Here is a 15158-nt window from a genome sequence, read left to right as displayed (position 1 = left end):
CATAATTTAAACTTTTATTTGTGCATATTATGCTTAGGAATGTTTCACAATGATTGCAGTAGTATCAGTGGTGCAACTCAAGAGTATTACTTATATCTTACACACTTAATAAGAGATTAAACATTAGGTGAGATCAGTGAATCTAGTTCACGATGGTCTTGACATCACAAACACCAGTTTTATCTAATCATAGATAATTGTGTTTTTTCTTGATATAAAAACTGTGTTAAATAAAGACAGCTAACTTCAATCAAAGAAAAACTATTTTTAAAAAGTCAAGGTTCAAGAGCCCAACTAAAGCAAACACCGATCGCCATTATGGTGACTTCAAATGAAAGTACAACACCTAACATCTCAATAAGAGCTTTTGTACACATATGACAGAAATAAAGTCACACTGGTTAGTAATAAGAAGCTGGTGATGCTGTTTGTGGAGCTGTTTAATCCTCCTCTGTTGAGATCTTGATAAATTTAATGTGTTTTATTTTCAGTTGATTTCATCTTTGGCTTTGGCTGTAAGTTGTGTTTCTCTGCTCTTGTTTCTCTTTCCTTCAGTGATTCTGCTTGTTAACAGGTGCTCATCACTAATGCTCAATCCTCATTTAATTATCTCATTAACTTCATCACCGCTTCAGCGTCACTTCAACACTCTTGTTGTGTGGACACATATAAGTGCTCTTTAAAACTGAGGATTTTGCTGTGGGATTAAAGGGGTTAAATGTGTGATATGAAGAAAAACACATTGTGAAATGTATTTTTAACAGAAATATACTGTTAATTTAATTTACGGAAGCAAACTGTAAAAAACTGTAGATTACTGGCAACCACAGCTGCCGGTATTTCACTGTAAAATCAAGAAAAGAAAACAGCAAAATACTGTAAAACCTAACAGTCAACTTACTGTATTTTACCGTAAATTTAACGTTTTTTTTTTACAGTGTAAGTGAAAACCACAGGATTCTACCAAATATTTATTTAAAGTCATAAGATTAGGCTTTGAAATAATTTTTAACACGGCCATAACATTTGGTTTGAAAAAAGGTTAACAGAATAACATCTCAGATCATCTGGTCTAACTCCTCCCTCACCAACCCTTCTCTGTGAGGGTCCATCAGTTTCACATTGGGGAGTACGCCGGAGAGGACCTGCTAGGTTTTGGTTATGATTCAAATTAAACTTTTTATTTATTTATTTATTTTGTAAATCAGTCATCCATGTTTGGACATTGTTGTGCAATGTTCTATCTCTTAGCACTCTAAAAAATGTAAGGCATCATTTTCATATTTATTGTGACCTAAAACTATATTAAATGTTTATTTTATACAGCGTGTTATATATAATTACAGTTTTATTTGCTACTATCTTCATTAAAAGAAGAGAATAGTGTTGTTTTATAAGATCAATAAGCTTAAATAAATGTTGAATACATGTTTAAATGTATGAAAAATGATTTGCTTCAGTAACATGTTGCTATAATGTCATATTTTATTACCATATTATTTAAAATAGAGATAAGTCTCTCTTTAGCTCGAAATGTTTATATATGGATGCTTGTTTATATGATTTATCAGAACACAAATTTGTATAATGACGTGTATTACACTGATATAACAACGTAAATGTGTTTATGAGGATATTTCTTGAGTCCTCATAATTAAAATACTTACAAGCAATATTTTATTTAAAAAAATTTAAATATGCAGAAATTTTTGTGTGATGGGTAGGTGTACAGTTTGTACAGTACAAAATCATTACGCCTATGGAACGTCCCCAAAAACATAAACACCAACGTGTGCGCTCGCATGTGTGTGTGTGTGTGTGTCAGCACGACCGCCTCAGACTGACATTTCACTCCTATTAGTGAGAAGAGCTCAAAGCAGGATTTAATTTTCCAACTTATGTACATTTTGTAAACATTTCATTCGAAGGTATGAACGTCATTGGCCCGAGAATAAAGCATTTTTATTGTCAAATGAAACTATAGTAAATGTTTATTTTTATGAAGTATGTTATGTATAAGCACTGGTGCACTGGAGATGTTTTGACATGGCCTGACATTTGTGTTTTTCAGTATCTTAAAAATATATTAATGGCTAAAGTCTGATTATACTGTATTCAACACAAGCTGTGCTACAATAATATGTGAGCAGCATGAATGTACATGTTTGTGTTTTTGCGAAAACAACGTTTCCGCGTAGTTAGTGAAAAACTAAAATTTCCATTTAAAATGCATTTTATAAGTTCAATAAACATAAATAAAATGTTGAATAAATGATTAAAATTTATGATAAATGATTTGCTTTGCTTTAGTAACATGTTTGTTACTACGATGTGTTTTATAAGTTCAATAAACATAAATAAATGTTGAATACTTGTTTAAAATGAATGATTTACTTTAGTAACATGCTGTCATATTCTTTAAAATGGGGATAAGTCTCTTTTAGTTTGTAATTTTGATGTATGTGTGTGCTTGTTTATATGATTTATCAAAACACAAATTTGTATAATGACATGGGTATTACACTGATATAACAAGGTAAATGTGGTTTATGATGAAATTTCTTGCGTCGTCATAATTCAGATCGCTTAAAAACAGTATTTAATTAAAAATGTAAGCACAGGCAGAATGTTTGTGCAATGGTAGGTGTACAGTGTGTACAGTAAAAAAAGTAATTATGTCTATGGAGTGTCCCCTCAAACCAGATGTATAGTAATACTCAAAATGATTGACCTGAACAAAATTTACCCCAATGAACATAACAGCTTTTTACATTATAAATTATATTAAATTATGTTTATTAAAATATAAAAATTTAGAATGTTTACTGTGATGGTAGGTTTAGGTGGTGATACTGTATAAAAATAATTAATATAATGTAAATATGAATATAAAAGGTTCTAAATATAATGTAGAAACTTAAATTTTTCTGTGAAACTGCGTTGCGGCAATTTGTTTTGTGAAAAAGTTATAAATAATTAATGTGAATTTAATTGAATTGTGGCTATGGAAAGCCTTCATAAAACATGAAGATGACATGTCCGGACATGTCAAGTCAAGTCAAGTCACCTTTATTTATATAGCGCTTTTAACAATACAGATTGTGTCAAAGCAACTGAACAGCATTAATTAGGAAAATAGTGTCAATAATGCAAAATGACAATAGTAAACACAAATTTTTCAGTTAAAGACAGTTCATCATTGAATTCAGTGATGTCAACATCCAGCTCAGTTTAAATAGTATCTTTGCAATCAAGTCAACGGTATCGCTGGAAATGAAGTGTCCCCAACTAAGCAAGCCAGAGGCGACAGCGGCAAGGAACCAAAACTCCATCGGTGACAGAATGACATGTCAGGGGATCATGATAACCCTTATCGTTTGGCCTGTTAAAATATATATTTTTCCCAATCCTGGTAAAATGTATGACGTTTTTATATTTTTAGTGACGCCTAAAACTAGTGTAAATGTTTTATATCGTGTGATCACATAATTTATTTATTTATTTTCATTTAAAAGAAGAGAATAAGACTCGGGCGATTGAATGCGCATGTGTGCGTGTGTGTGTGTGTGAGAGAGAGAGAGGGAGAGAGAGATGTGAAAAAGAGAGAGAGAAGCTCTCAAAGAAAGAATTCTTCTTTCAACCTAAATTAAGCAAAATTTTTGTAAACCTCTCATTTGAAGAATGGTGATGCTTGGATGAGGAAGACTTTCTCTCGCAGAAAAATGTAAGAGGAATTTTATTTCTTTATTTATTGATTTATTTTCAATTTCATTATTCAATTCATTATTATGCTGAGAATCTTTTTAAAGGAGTCATATGATGCTACATGCACTTTTACAAGTTGTTAGAATGACTCCTAAGCGATTGAGGTGTTCTGTTGTTGGTTGTAATAATGAACATAGCAGTCGTCATTTACTCCTGACATCTGAGCCGCTGAAGATAACATAAATGCGTCTATGTTCGCGCAAATCATTCGTGACCAAGCCTCATTAAGACCCTAAAGAATCATATCAACTTGTGGAAAATGGGCATCATATGACCCCTTTAAACAGTCAACAAATTATTTGTGCAAGCACAAACACACATTGTGATATGATCTCACAATCTGTTAAAATTGTTTATTTATTCTGTTATTGACCATCACCACATCCTTCTTTTCTCACATCGCCCATACAGAGAGAGAGAGCATAACAGGCAGCAACCGGACACCTGAGCATGCGGACCCCAGATGGGTAAACCCCACGGATGTGGGAACGGACCATAAAATCTTCAAAAACGTTCCTCAGGACTTAATTTATCTCCTGTCATCATCGGACACTTACAAACATTTGTACAAACAACATATTTCCTCGCCGGAACTCAAAAGTTGATGTCAGAATTTCACGCATGCCAATTTTCACATCTGGATGTCATTATAAGGTCAGGGGTCAAACAACGTGGGTGGTCGCGACGTGGGTGGGCCGCGTGGGGGAGGGAAAAGGTCAAAATGTCAAAGCCATTAATCATTTTGTCATATGCCGTAGGGTACTTACTACTAGGGTTAGTGGAATAAACTGACATGCACTTGCAAAGTCAATTATAGTTAGTAGAATGTCTGTTGGAAGTCCATTAAAAAAAGGTAATAGCAGACATTCTACAAAAGCAAAGTTACAAAGTCGCAAATTTATGTCTAGTCAGTAGAATGCACCGTGGTACTTTTCACTGTTGTGTTCAATCACTGACCACAGATTTCTGGATTAATGTAGGCTCAAGCTCCAGTGACAGTTCTAAATGCAGGCCTCATTGACTTAAACTGAAGTCCTTTTTAAGGAAAGTCTGTTTACTAGACAGCCATTAACTCCTATCCACGTCCTATCCAACTCAAACTTTCAAAAACTGACATAAACATTCTCATAAATGTTATTTCTTGTGCTCAAACATAATTAAAAATCATATATTTCAGGTGGGTCCAGCCAGTGTGCATGTGCAGTCCTAAGCTTCAGGGTTATACAGTGGGTACGGAAAGTATTCAGACCCCCTTCAAATATGGGGTGCTGTGTGTACATTAATGAGGAAAAAAAATTAACTTAAATGATTTTAGCAAATGGCTGCAATATAACAAAGAGTGAAAAATTGAAGGGGGTCTGAATACTTTCCGTACCCACTGTATGTAAAACAGTGTTGTGACAAATGCTGTAGGGTCCTACCTTCAAATCAGGTCTCCATCAACTACAAGTTAATAGTTATACCAAGTACACACAAATGATATTGATTTTAAATATGTATATAATTGTTTACTATATACAAAACAAATTAGACTAAATATAATTTCTTTGACTTGATAAATGGTTAATTAGTAAATAAATAATAAATAACTGGACATTATTCTTTTGTAATAACTGAACTATCAGGAATTTTTACACATCATTTAATATGTATTTATATGAAATATTATTGTGAATACATTTAGGGTCAGAGCAAATGCGTGATGTATTTGCTAAGCTATCATGTTAATCATGCTATTCTAGTATGTAAGCTAACTAAAACAGATATTAATAAAGCAATAAGCCCCAAGAAGGTTTGCAGGGAATTTAGAACAGCTAACGAGCATTTTTAGACATGATGCTGAGCGTCAGCTCCAGTGATGCAATGACTTTATCAACTGGTGATTAACTCTTTTATTTAGAAGGTGGACCACCATTGTACTATTACTAGAACCACCATCGTTTCTCCCATACATAGGATGATTTTCTGTCAGAAGGCTGTACCCTTCCTTTACTAGTCCTTCTGAGGCTTGTAGGCTAGAATCCTCCTTAGCAATGAAAGCTAGAAAAAGACAGTTCAGTGAATGACAAATGTCTGTGGTTACAGACAGTTTAGCATTATGTGATTAATTTACAAAAAAAAAATAAAATAAGAAAGAAAGAAAGAAATGTGATTAGCACATTCTTTTTTATTAATTGGAGTGCTTGCAAATGATTGTGGGTTATTGGTGGACACAAAGGATACACTTGATGAATCCTTTAAATAATGCGTAATGAAGCACGCTAATCAAAGGCTGCTTTTCAAGGATCATTCAAATTGAGCTGAAGACATGGAAGCCAAGATATGCAGCCTTACTAGTATGTACATTTCCAAGTAAGAAACAACCCATAGTAATACTCTGTATTGTTCTTTTAAATAATAAGTATAATAGTGAAGAGATTCACAATTAAGGGGGGAATTATTGGTTCATTGGAGACTCACAGATGTTTGATTGCACATGCTGAGAGATGGCCTAAACGAGCATTGCAGTAGTGACAAGAGCATGGGTAAAGGCTTGTGCAACATGCTTTGATAAGATGGGATATATCGAGCAAATCTGCATGACTGGTGATATTTGCGATGCCTTTACAATACAGCTGGTCGTCAAACATATCTGTTGTGATTGTTTTGGAGTCTAGCTGTATTATAGAACATTTGATTATTAAAATGAATGTAATTTCTTTCCTCAGGCAGCAATCCCTGATGTTAAGAATGTTTCAGTAATTTATCGAACAGAGACTGAATTAACATTTGAATGGAAAGTTGAAAACAGCAATTACAGTTATATACTGGCAACAAATGGCATTGAAGTCTTTCCAATCAGTGCATCAGAAACGGATTATTTAAATCATACAGTCTCGTTTCTGTCTCCTGGGACTAACTACTCGTTCACACTCTACACTGTGTTTGAGAATTATACAAGCAAAGGATTTAACTTTTCTGATGTAACTGGTAAGTGAGTCTTTGAGGTTTAACCATATATCTTTTTTTTTCTCTAAAGAAAGCTGTAGTAATTATGCCAAATTTAATTTGTGGCTCAGTAATATCAAAATACAGAAATATTAATTCAAACATTTAATTCATCACATTACCTATCAACATGATCCATTAACAATTCACAAGCCAAAAGTGGTTGTATTGTTGACTGCTATTCAATATGTGCAGTCCTTCTTTAAAATAAATGTAACTTTACTGATATTTTTCTATAATGCAAAAACATTCAGACATTTGTAGATTTCCAAATGATTTCCGGTACAACTGTACATTAACAGGCCAGTCATTGAAGGAACACAATGGCAGATAAATTAATGTACAGGTGGATAGTAACAGGAGCTATGGAAATAAAATTTCTGTCTCTTTCTTCTTTAGTTCCATCTAATGTTGACAGTGTTTCAGTCATCAATCGGAAAGAAAATGAGATAACATTACAATGGAGTAAAGTCAACAACAGCAATGATTACGGTTATGAGCTGAAATACAAGAACAAAGAAAACTATTCAATACCTATATCACAAAATAATACAGTGGAATATAATGTCACATCTCTGGATGCTGGGACAGAATACTTCTTTACGCTCTACACTGTGTTTGGACATGTAATGAGCAGTGGATACAACTTCACCAATGTAACCAGTGAGTACATCATTTTAGTCAACCTACAGTGACACATGCTACTGATTTAGGTTGATGGTGTCACATCTGCTGTTTTGATGAAATATTTTTCCTCTTCTGTCAGAGGTCTGTCACACTTACCAATTAAGAAAGAAAGATGTGTGAAAGGCAAAACAACTGCCTCTGACATTTCTCTCCAATTTCTGTTCAAGTGCAAGAATGAGTACAGAACCACAGCTGAAATTATAACTGAATTCAGATGCAATTCACTGTATACCGCTGCTGTATGTTTTAATTGTCCTGCAAATATTTTCCCTAGCCCCACCACAAAAACTGATCAGTTTAAATAGTTTTATTATATTTGCTGGATTTTTTTTTTTTTATTAAAGTTTTTTGCATTTTTTTTCTTCACAAAATAATTTATTGTTCATTTGCAACATGATGAGAATGATAAAACTACATGTATAATTTAACTATAAATTAAAATCACAGAAACGTACATTACAAAGATAAACAAACAAACAAACAAACAAACAAATAATCAATCTTAATTGGTTTGTAGTTTTCACATCATTCTTACTGATGCTTCCAAGATCTTTTTTTTTCTTCAATTCCGACAAAACTATGTTAGCCAGCTACTAGGGCTGCAAGATAAATCGAAATTGCGATTCGACAGAAGCTGCGATTGTCATGCGTATCTTTCAATGAAGCACGGTTCTGTGATCAGCAGTAAATCTTCATCCAAAGTCCAGAGGGCGCTCTCAAGCTGAAACTCCAAATATGCCTCGCAGAAGAAACCCAGGAAATGTCTATAGCGGTTGCTGGATAAACAGAAGATTTAACTGCTTTTATTGATTCAACGTGACTAATAAACACACAATTTTGACAGTATATGGTTTATCTGAGTTATTATAATTTTCATTAAAATAAAGTATATTTATAATGCAATGCATTTATCACTGCTTAGAATAGGATGAAATATGTTGCGTGCCTTATTCTGTGCAAGAAGCCACATCATCTCACAGAAGTATTTATTTCAAACACTCGACTGACATTATGAAGTTTGGAGTAAAAATATATTATTAAATGTGGTATTTTCACATGCTTTCAGATGGAGCAGCATTTACTTCACAGAGCCGTAGTTCACTGAGAAGCTATGCAAACAGCTGTCATTATCGCGAACGATTTCTTCGATTTCATAATCACGATTTTTTTGCGTAACTTGTCAGTGATTTACTAACAAAATGCGCATGACAATCGCATTCGATTAATCGTGCAGCCCTACCAGCTACATTATCTTTGTGACAATTAGCAAAAACTGTGTAAATACACCAAGAAGTTAAAATATCTGTGAATGTAAAATTTCCCATGGCAGTGCAGCACTGGCCATGGAACTGTCACAAACTGGCAGTCGGTGCTGTAGAGTTAACAGGTCCATTATTGCACTTCCTTCTGATTATCTAATAACTACATGTAAATGACAAGCTCATTGTATAACACATATTTCACTATATCTGCATTTGTTTCAGTGCCATCTAATGTTCAAAATGTGACTGTGAAGCACAATGACACCGACATGATCTTACAATGGGATGTTGTATCAAACACAGACAACAACACTTACAACTATACTCTCGAAAACAGAGATGAACCACCAGTGAATTGCACTAATCAAACTGCAGAAGGAAATGAGGTAACATGTCATATATCAGGTTTGATGCCTGCAACAAATTACAGCTTCACTCTGTACACGGAGTTTGCTGATCTGAGAAGTACTGGATTCAACTTTTATAGCAACACGAGTAAGTAGCTCTTATTCTTTGGATTAGACTAAAAATGTATCATATAGCAAAAATGGGCAAAATGTAAGAATCAGCATGCTTTTAATTCATGTGTTGGCATTTGAATTGATTACAACACACAGGATGTTGAACTGAAATAACTGAAAGAAATGTACTGAATTGCAGTTCACAAACATTCAGCACAGAGGGTTTTCATTAGTCCAACACAAGATTTGCAACAAATAATTACAAGAACATCAATGCTAATTACTAGATATTTTTCTTCAACTGATTAAACATCATTTTAGGTTCAAAGCCATAAAAACAGATTTCAATTTAGCACACACAGCTCCACAAAATGTCGACCGTATTATTTTCATATAACTTAATATAAGGCAACTTCTTGGAAGGTAATGGGTTAAGTTTAGAATCAAATTTAAATTTGTATTACAGTTCTTCTTCTGGTTTTCCTCAGTTCAAATGAATTTTCAACTCAGTTCTGAATGGTGTACAACACTGACACATACCACATCTCAGTGATAAATTTGTGAAGAATGTGCTGCAGTATTTCTATTAATTACTAACAGTTCAGTTCTCTTCACAGCTCTATCTGACATAACTGGAGTTACAGTCACTCGGTCACAGACAGAGTTGACTATCTCATGGAATAAGTTAAACAATAATGGCATCTACAACTACACCTTGAAAAGTCAGGGAGAGGGGAGTGAGAAAAATTTCACTGGATCTGCTGTGGGTGATGTGATTACACATACTTACTCATCTCTCACACCAGGCACTGAACACAATTTTACTCTCTTTACTGTGGTGAACAATGCCTTAAGTAGAGGATACAGCTTTAAGAACATCACTAGTAAGTTTTGATAACATTATTTTAATTCAGCTACTTATTTAAAAAGCAAATGTATGAGTTTTAACTGAGTTTTGACAGCTTGCTAGTCAAAAAATACTTGCTAGGGAAGCTTGCTAGGGAAAAAAAATACTTGTGTGGTTTTAAATGCTTGAACTGCGAAAAAAAAAAAATGTTGGTAAAGTTTCATTTGTTAGCATTAGTTAAAATGAACTAACAGTGAAACATACTTTAAAATTATTTATTAATCTCAATTTGCATAATAAACAAACATATGTTTTAAATCTGAGTTGGGGCCAGATCAGGAAGTTAAAGTCTGTTTACACTTTACTGAAAGGTGCCATTGTTACAGTGTAATTATACATTTAAATATTAGTAATTAACAATATGTATTTACTATAAGGTTAGTGTAAGGACTAGGGTTTGATTTAGGGTTACTTGCATATAATTATGCATAATTTATAGTGCTGTCAAACGATTAATCGTGATTAATCGCATCCAAAATGAAAGTTTTTGTTTACATAATATGTGTGTGTACTGTGTATATTTATTATGTATATATAAATACACACACATACGGTATATAAAATATATAGAAAATATTTACATGCATTTACATATTTATATTCATATAATTTAATTTATATATAACTATATTTAATATATAAACATTTTTCTTAAATATATACATGCATCTACAGTATATACGTAATCAATATACACAGTACACACACATATATTATGTAAACAAATACTTTTATTTTGGATGTGATTAATCGCGATTAATCATTTGACAGCACAAATAATTTACTTTGGTAAATAAATGTAACGTGTAACAAGGATGCAGTAACATGTTACCTAAAGTCCTGTACCACTTATGTCAAGATTAAGACCCCAAGAGTAAGACTCCAACTCAGTTTGAAATCGGCATTCATATGTTCTTATGTTTTCTGCAGCCCTTAACTGTGCATCCTTTAACTGGAAAGTTACCAACTCATCAATAGAGGCTGAAGTGAATGGTTGCACATATGTGAAAGCTCAAAACAGCACTCGAAGTGATAAAAATGACTCTTTAAATGACAATAGGGTGAATCTGCAAGACCTGTATCCTGGAGGAAGCTACACTGTTTCACTGTTTTATGACTTGGAGTCAGAGCGGCTGCTACAATGCTCACACCGCCTGACATTAGGTGAGTTTACATGCTCTGTTTGGATTGTGCCACTGATCAGCTGATATTCAATTCAATTTTTTGTCCTTCTTTTTCTCTCTCAAACTAGTTCCAAATAGTGTATCTCATCTCCGCTGTGAATATCATTCTGGAGGGTATGGTCTGGCTGTAATTTGGGATCCTCCATATGGAGTTGTGGATGTGGTGCAGGTGGATGTTGATAGACAAAGTTTCAACAAATCACATAGTTCAGAAAAACCAATAAGACAGGAGATAAATGGCCTGCAAGCTGCCCAGTGGTACAAAGTGACAGCATCATCATTTTCTGGAGCCGTGAGGAGTCAAACAGTATCAGTCAACTGCCAAACAAATCCAGCAGGTAAAATAATGTCTACATATGTGTAATTAAAGATAGTGTCTTAAAACTTCAGCAATATTCCAAGTTAAATGCAAATTAAAGTAATAATTAATCTTAAAAATGAAAGTTCTGTCATTATTACTCAACTTCATGTTGTTTCAAACCCGTATGAATCTTGCTTCTCTCATGAGCTCTCATGGATATACCAAGGAGAGTAAGGATGGATATCAAGATGGCCTGTTCCACACACAACTGCTATCATGTGACTTCAGAAGACTTGTAATATAGCAAGTTATTTGGACATACAGCAAGTCATATGGACCTTTTTTCAGTGAAATATAGTTTTTACTCCCATCTCATGTGTGAAATCAGTCCAATAGCGACGCAAGATGCCACGAGCGGGGTGACGTGAGCAACCAGGAAGCATAAAGGCGCATCCGGCAAGCGCACATGTTAGCTTCTGCCGAAGCGAGCGCCTGCAGGGATGCAGGGAGTATGGCAGGGAGACGCAGTGTCTTGTTCCTTTCGGGGAACCATGGTTACATAAGTAACCTCGAGACGTTCCCCTTCAGGAACTCGAGCTGTGCCGAACGCTTTGGGAACGAGAATACCCACTGTGCCATACGAGCAAGTCTCTGTCTGGTGTGTATCTGGCGAGCACATCAAGACTATGTGGGCCGCTCCACATGACCGCTCCCCAACCAGTGAGGGAGGCGTCCGTCGTTAGTGTTACACGACGACAAGAAGCCCCCAGGGCCTTACAGGAACCAAGGTTTCTTCCACATTTCTAAGGCACGTAAGCATTGCAGCGTGACCTTGATTGTGTGAAGCGGGTTCCCCCTTGGCCCTGAGCCACCACTGCAAGGGTCTCATGTACAGCAGGCCAAAAGTTTTCATGTTGGACGCAGCTGCCATCAGACCCAACAGTCTCTGAAACTGTTTGACAGTGAGTAACTGGCCTTCTCTCACTTCCCTCATGGCTGTGAGAATCGCTTCGATATGAGCAGGAGACAACTGTGCCTGCATCGTTGTTGAATCCCACACCACACCCAAATAAGTGGTTCTCTGTAGTACACATTCCTTGGCGTTTAGCCATAACCCCAGCTCTTTCATATAGGCGAGGACAACATCTCGATGCCGAGCCGCCATCTGCTCTGACTGAGCTAATATCAACCAATCGTCAATGTAATTCAGTATGTGGATGCCCTGGAGTCACAACAGAGCCAGGGCAGCATGCACACACTTCGTGAAAGTGCGGGGTGAGAGTGACAGGTCAAATGGAAGAACCCGATACTGGTATGCTTCGCTCCCGAAAGCAAACCTCAGGAACTTCCTGTGTTGAGGAAGGATGGACGCGTGGAAGTATGCATCCTTGATATCTATCGTGACAAACCAGTCCTCGGACTTGATTTGGGACACAATCTGTTTGATAGTAAGCATCTTGAACCGAAATCGTTTGATAGCACGGTTCAGTAGACACAGATCTATGATCGGACGCAACCCCCCATCCTTCTTCGGAACGATGAAGTAACGGCTGTAGAACCCTGATTCTCTCTCAAGAGGAGAACGCGTTCTATGGCCTCCTCCCTCAAGAAAATTTCTACTTCTTGTTCCAATACCAGAGCCTGCTCGGGGCCCACTAGTGTAGGGATAACCCCGTTGAAGCGAGGTGGACGAGAACCAAACTGAATTCTGTAACCTCTGTCTACAGTGTGCAGGACCCATTGTGAGACATTTGGCAAGTTTTCACGCTATCAGAAACTCTACGAAGGGAACAAGTCTCTCGAGACTGGCCTCTGGTGTCACTAGAGGAGCCACTTCGGAGCCCTGAAGCGAATGACCGGCAGGGAATGACCGACCTGACTGCTCTATCTCGCTCATCTGTGGGGGCGAGCTTTCCCGTGCCGTACCGTTGCCGGGCGGCAACTGGGAAATTTGCTCACAGGAGCTTCCTGAGCCCTGAAGCACCGGGGGGAGGCAGGGGTATCAGTGAAGCAACCTGAGGGCACTGAGGAGGATCGGGCACCGTATACTGAGGTGTGTACCTCTCCTTCCCAGGGTGGGCTGCCTTTAGGGTCCTGACGATGGGATTGTCAAGACCGCTTGGACGAGGTCCTCTTGGACATAATAACGGTCCGCAGATTCGCTTTCTGTTTAGAGGACCCCGACCGAGAGTGCCGCCCCCGCTCCCTGTTCTTTCTGGGGGGGGGGAGGGGCGGGGGTACTGGTCGCAACGCTCTGCTTCTGGGTCTGGCGGTATGAGGAGCTAGACGGCTTGGCCTGCTCCCACTCAGCAGTCCCAAAGACCTGGGGACGGCGAGGGAGAAAGCGCTGGCTTCTTTGCCTCCTGAAACCTCTCGACGACAGTGTCTACTGCGCCGCCGAAGAGGCCAGAAGGCGATAGCAGGGCATCCAGGAAGAAGAATCTGTCCTTATCTTGTAGTTCGGACAGGTTCAACCACAGGTGTCGCTCCATAGCCACCAATGCTGCCAGTGATTTGCCGATGGCTCTGGTTGTTTCCTTGGTGGCCCAAAGTGACAGGTCTGTGGCCAGACACAGCTCAGCAACTACATCGGATTCCTCTTCCTCCCTATCATCCAGGTCTTTTAGCAGGTTGGCCTGGTATGCCTGCAACACCGCCATAGTGTGCAGACTAGGGATGGGCGATTTCTTATCGTTTGCGATATACCGGTAAAAATTCTCCCCACGATAAGAATTAGTCTTCCTGCGATAATAACGATAAAGTCTAGTTGTTGACATATTTCTGTGTGCGACAGTGCGGAGCGACATCACGGAAAGCGGACGTGAAATTGAGGAGGAGTAGCCTATATCGCTAAATGAGAAGCTCGAGCTCCTTTTACAATCTGTAACTGGTTTGGTCAGGGCTGTACAGTGCACAAAAAAATCGGTCTGAATAAATGTACTACAGTAGCACGTGTGCGATACAGTTTTGCATGTGTATGAGCCTGTTTACAAAACTGTTGTCCAACAAAGATATAATTTATTGACATGCTTTTTCTCCAAATTAACTGAATAACATAGTCGAGTGTTTGAAATACTTCTTTTTGTGACCAGAATGATAGTATTATATACAGTGATAAAGGCCATGTCGATTAACATTGCATTATAAATATACTTTCCTTATAAAAATACCCAAGATTGAAGAACACAGATAAACCATATATTTTGTGCAGTCGTATGTTTATTTTCCTCAAGTTTCATCAGTTAAAATGTCTTTACCTCCGTTGTGCATTTTATTCAGCGATAACTGGATAGTGTCCAGTGGATACCTTCCTGGAGCATCGTCAGTAGTATTACTTCTGCTATGGATATGTGAAGTTTCTGTGCAAGAGCGCCCTCTGGCGTCCAGTATGAATTAAACCGTCTTTACATTACGTGTGAACTCATTAACCTCTTAAGACCCGGCAAAACATTTTAGGAAAAAACTTGTATTTTTGATGTCATTACATTGTTTAGAGCATTAAAAAAAAAGTAAAAAAAAAAAAAGTTATTTAATTCATAAGTTATGCTACAATTTCTTTAAACAAAAATAAAAAGACATGAATGAACATGCATAGGCAAAAAC

General features: G+C 36.9%; 1 protein-coding gene across 1 annotated transcript in view; it reads left to right on the top strand.

The window, feature by feature from the left end:
- The first annotated feature begins 2675 nt into the window (after nt 1-2675).
- Nucleotides 2676-15158, top strand: part of LOC107664641 (receptor-type tyrosine-protein phosphatase H-like) — a 19725-nt gene continuing 7242 nt past the window's right edge. Inside the window, exons 1-7 of the mRNA XM_016455257.1 lie at nt 2676-2705; nt 6474-6735; nt 7153-7416; nt 8925-9197; nt 9781-10047; nt 11001-11234; nt 11323-11592. Of these exons, the coding sequence (XP_016310743.1) occupies nt 2676-2705; nt 6474-6735; nt 7153-7416; nt 8925-9197; nt 9781-10047; nt 11001-11234; nt 11323-11592 (1600 nt within the window). The remainder of the gene's footprint in view (nt 2706-6473; nt 6736-7152; nt 7417-8924; nt 9198-9780; nt 10048-11000; nt 11235-11322; nt 11593-15158) is intronic.

Source organism: Sinocyclocheilus anshuiensis, unplaced genomic scaffold (genome assembly GCF_001515605.1).
Source record: "Sinocyclocheilus anshuiensis isolate Anshui unplaced genomic scaffold, SAMN03320099.WGS_v1.1 scaffold35, whole genome shotgun sequence".
Classification (NCBI taxonomy): domain Eukaryota; kingdom Metazoa; phylum Chordata; class Actinopteri; order Cypriniformes; family Cyprinidae; genus Sinocyclocheilus; species Sinocyclocheilus anshuiensis.
The sequence above is the reverse complement of the archived record's forward strand: the minus strand, read 5'-3'. Positions and strand labels throughout refer to the sequence as shown.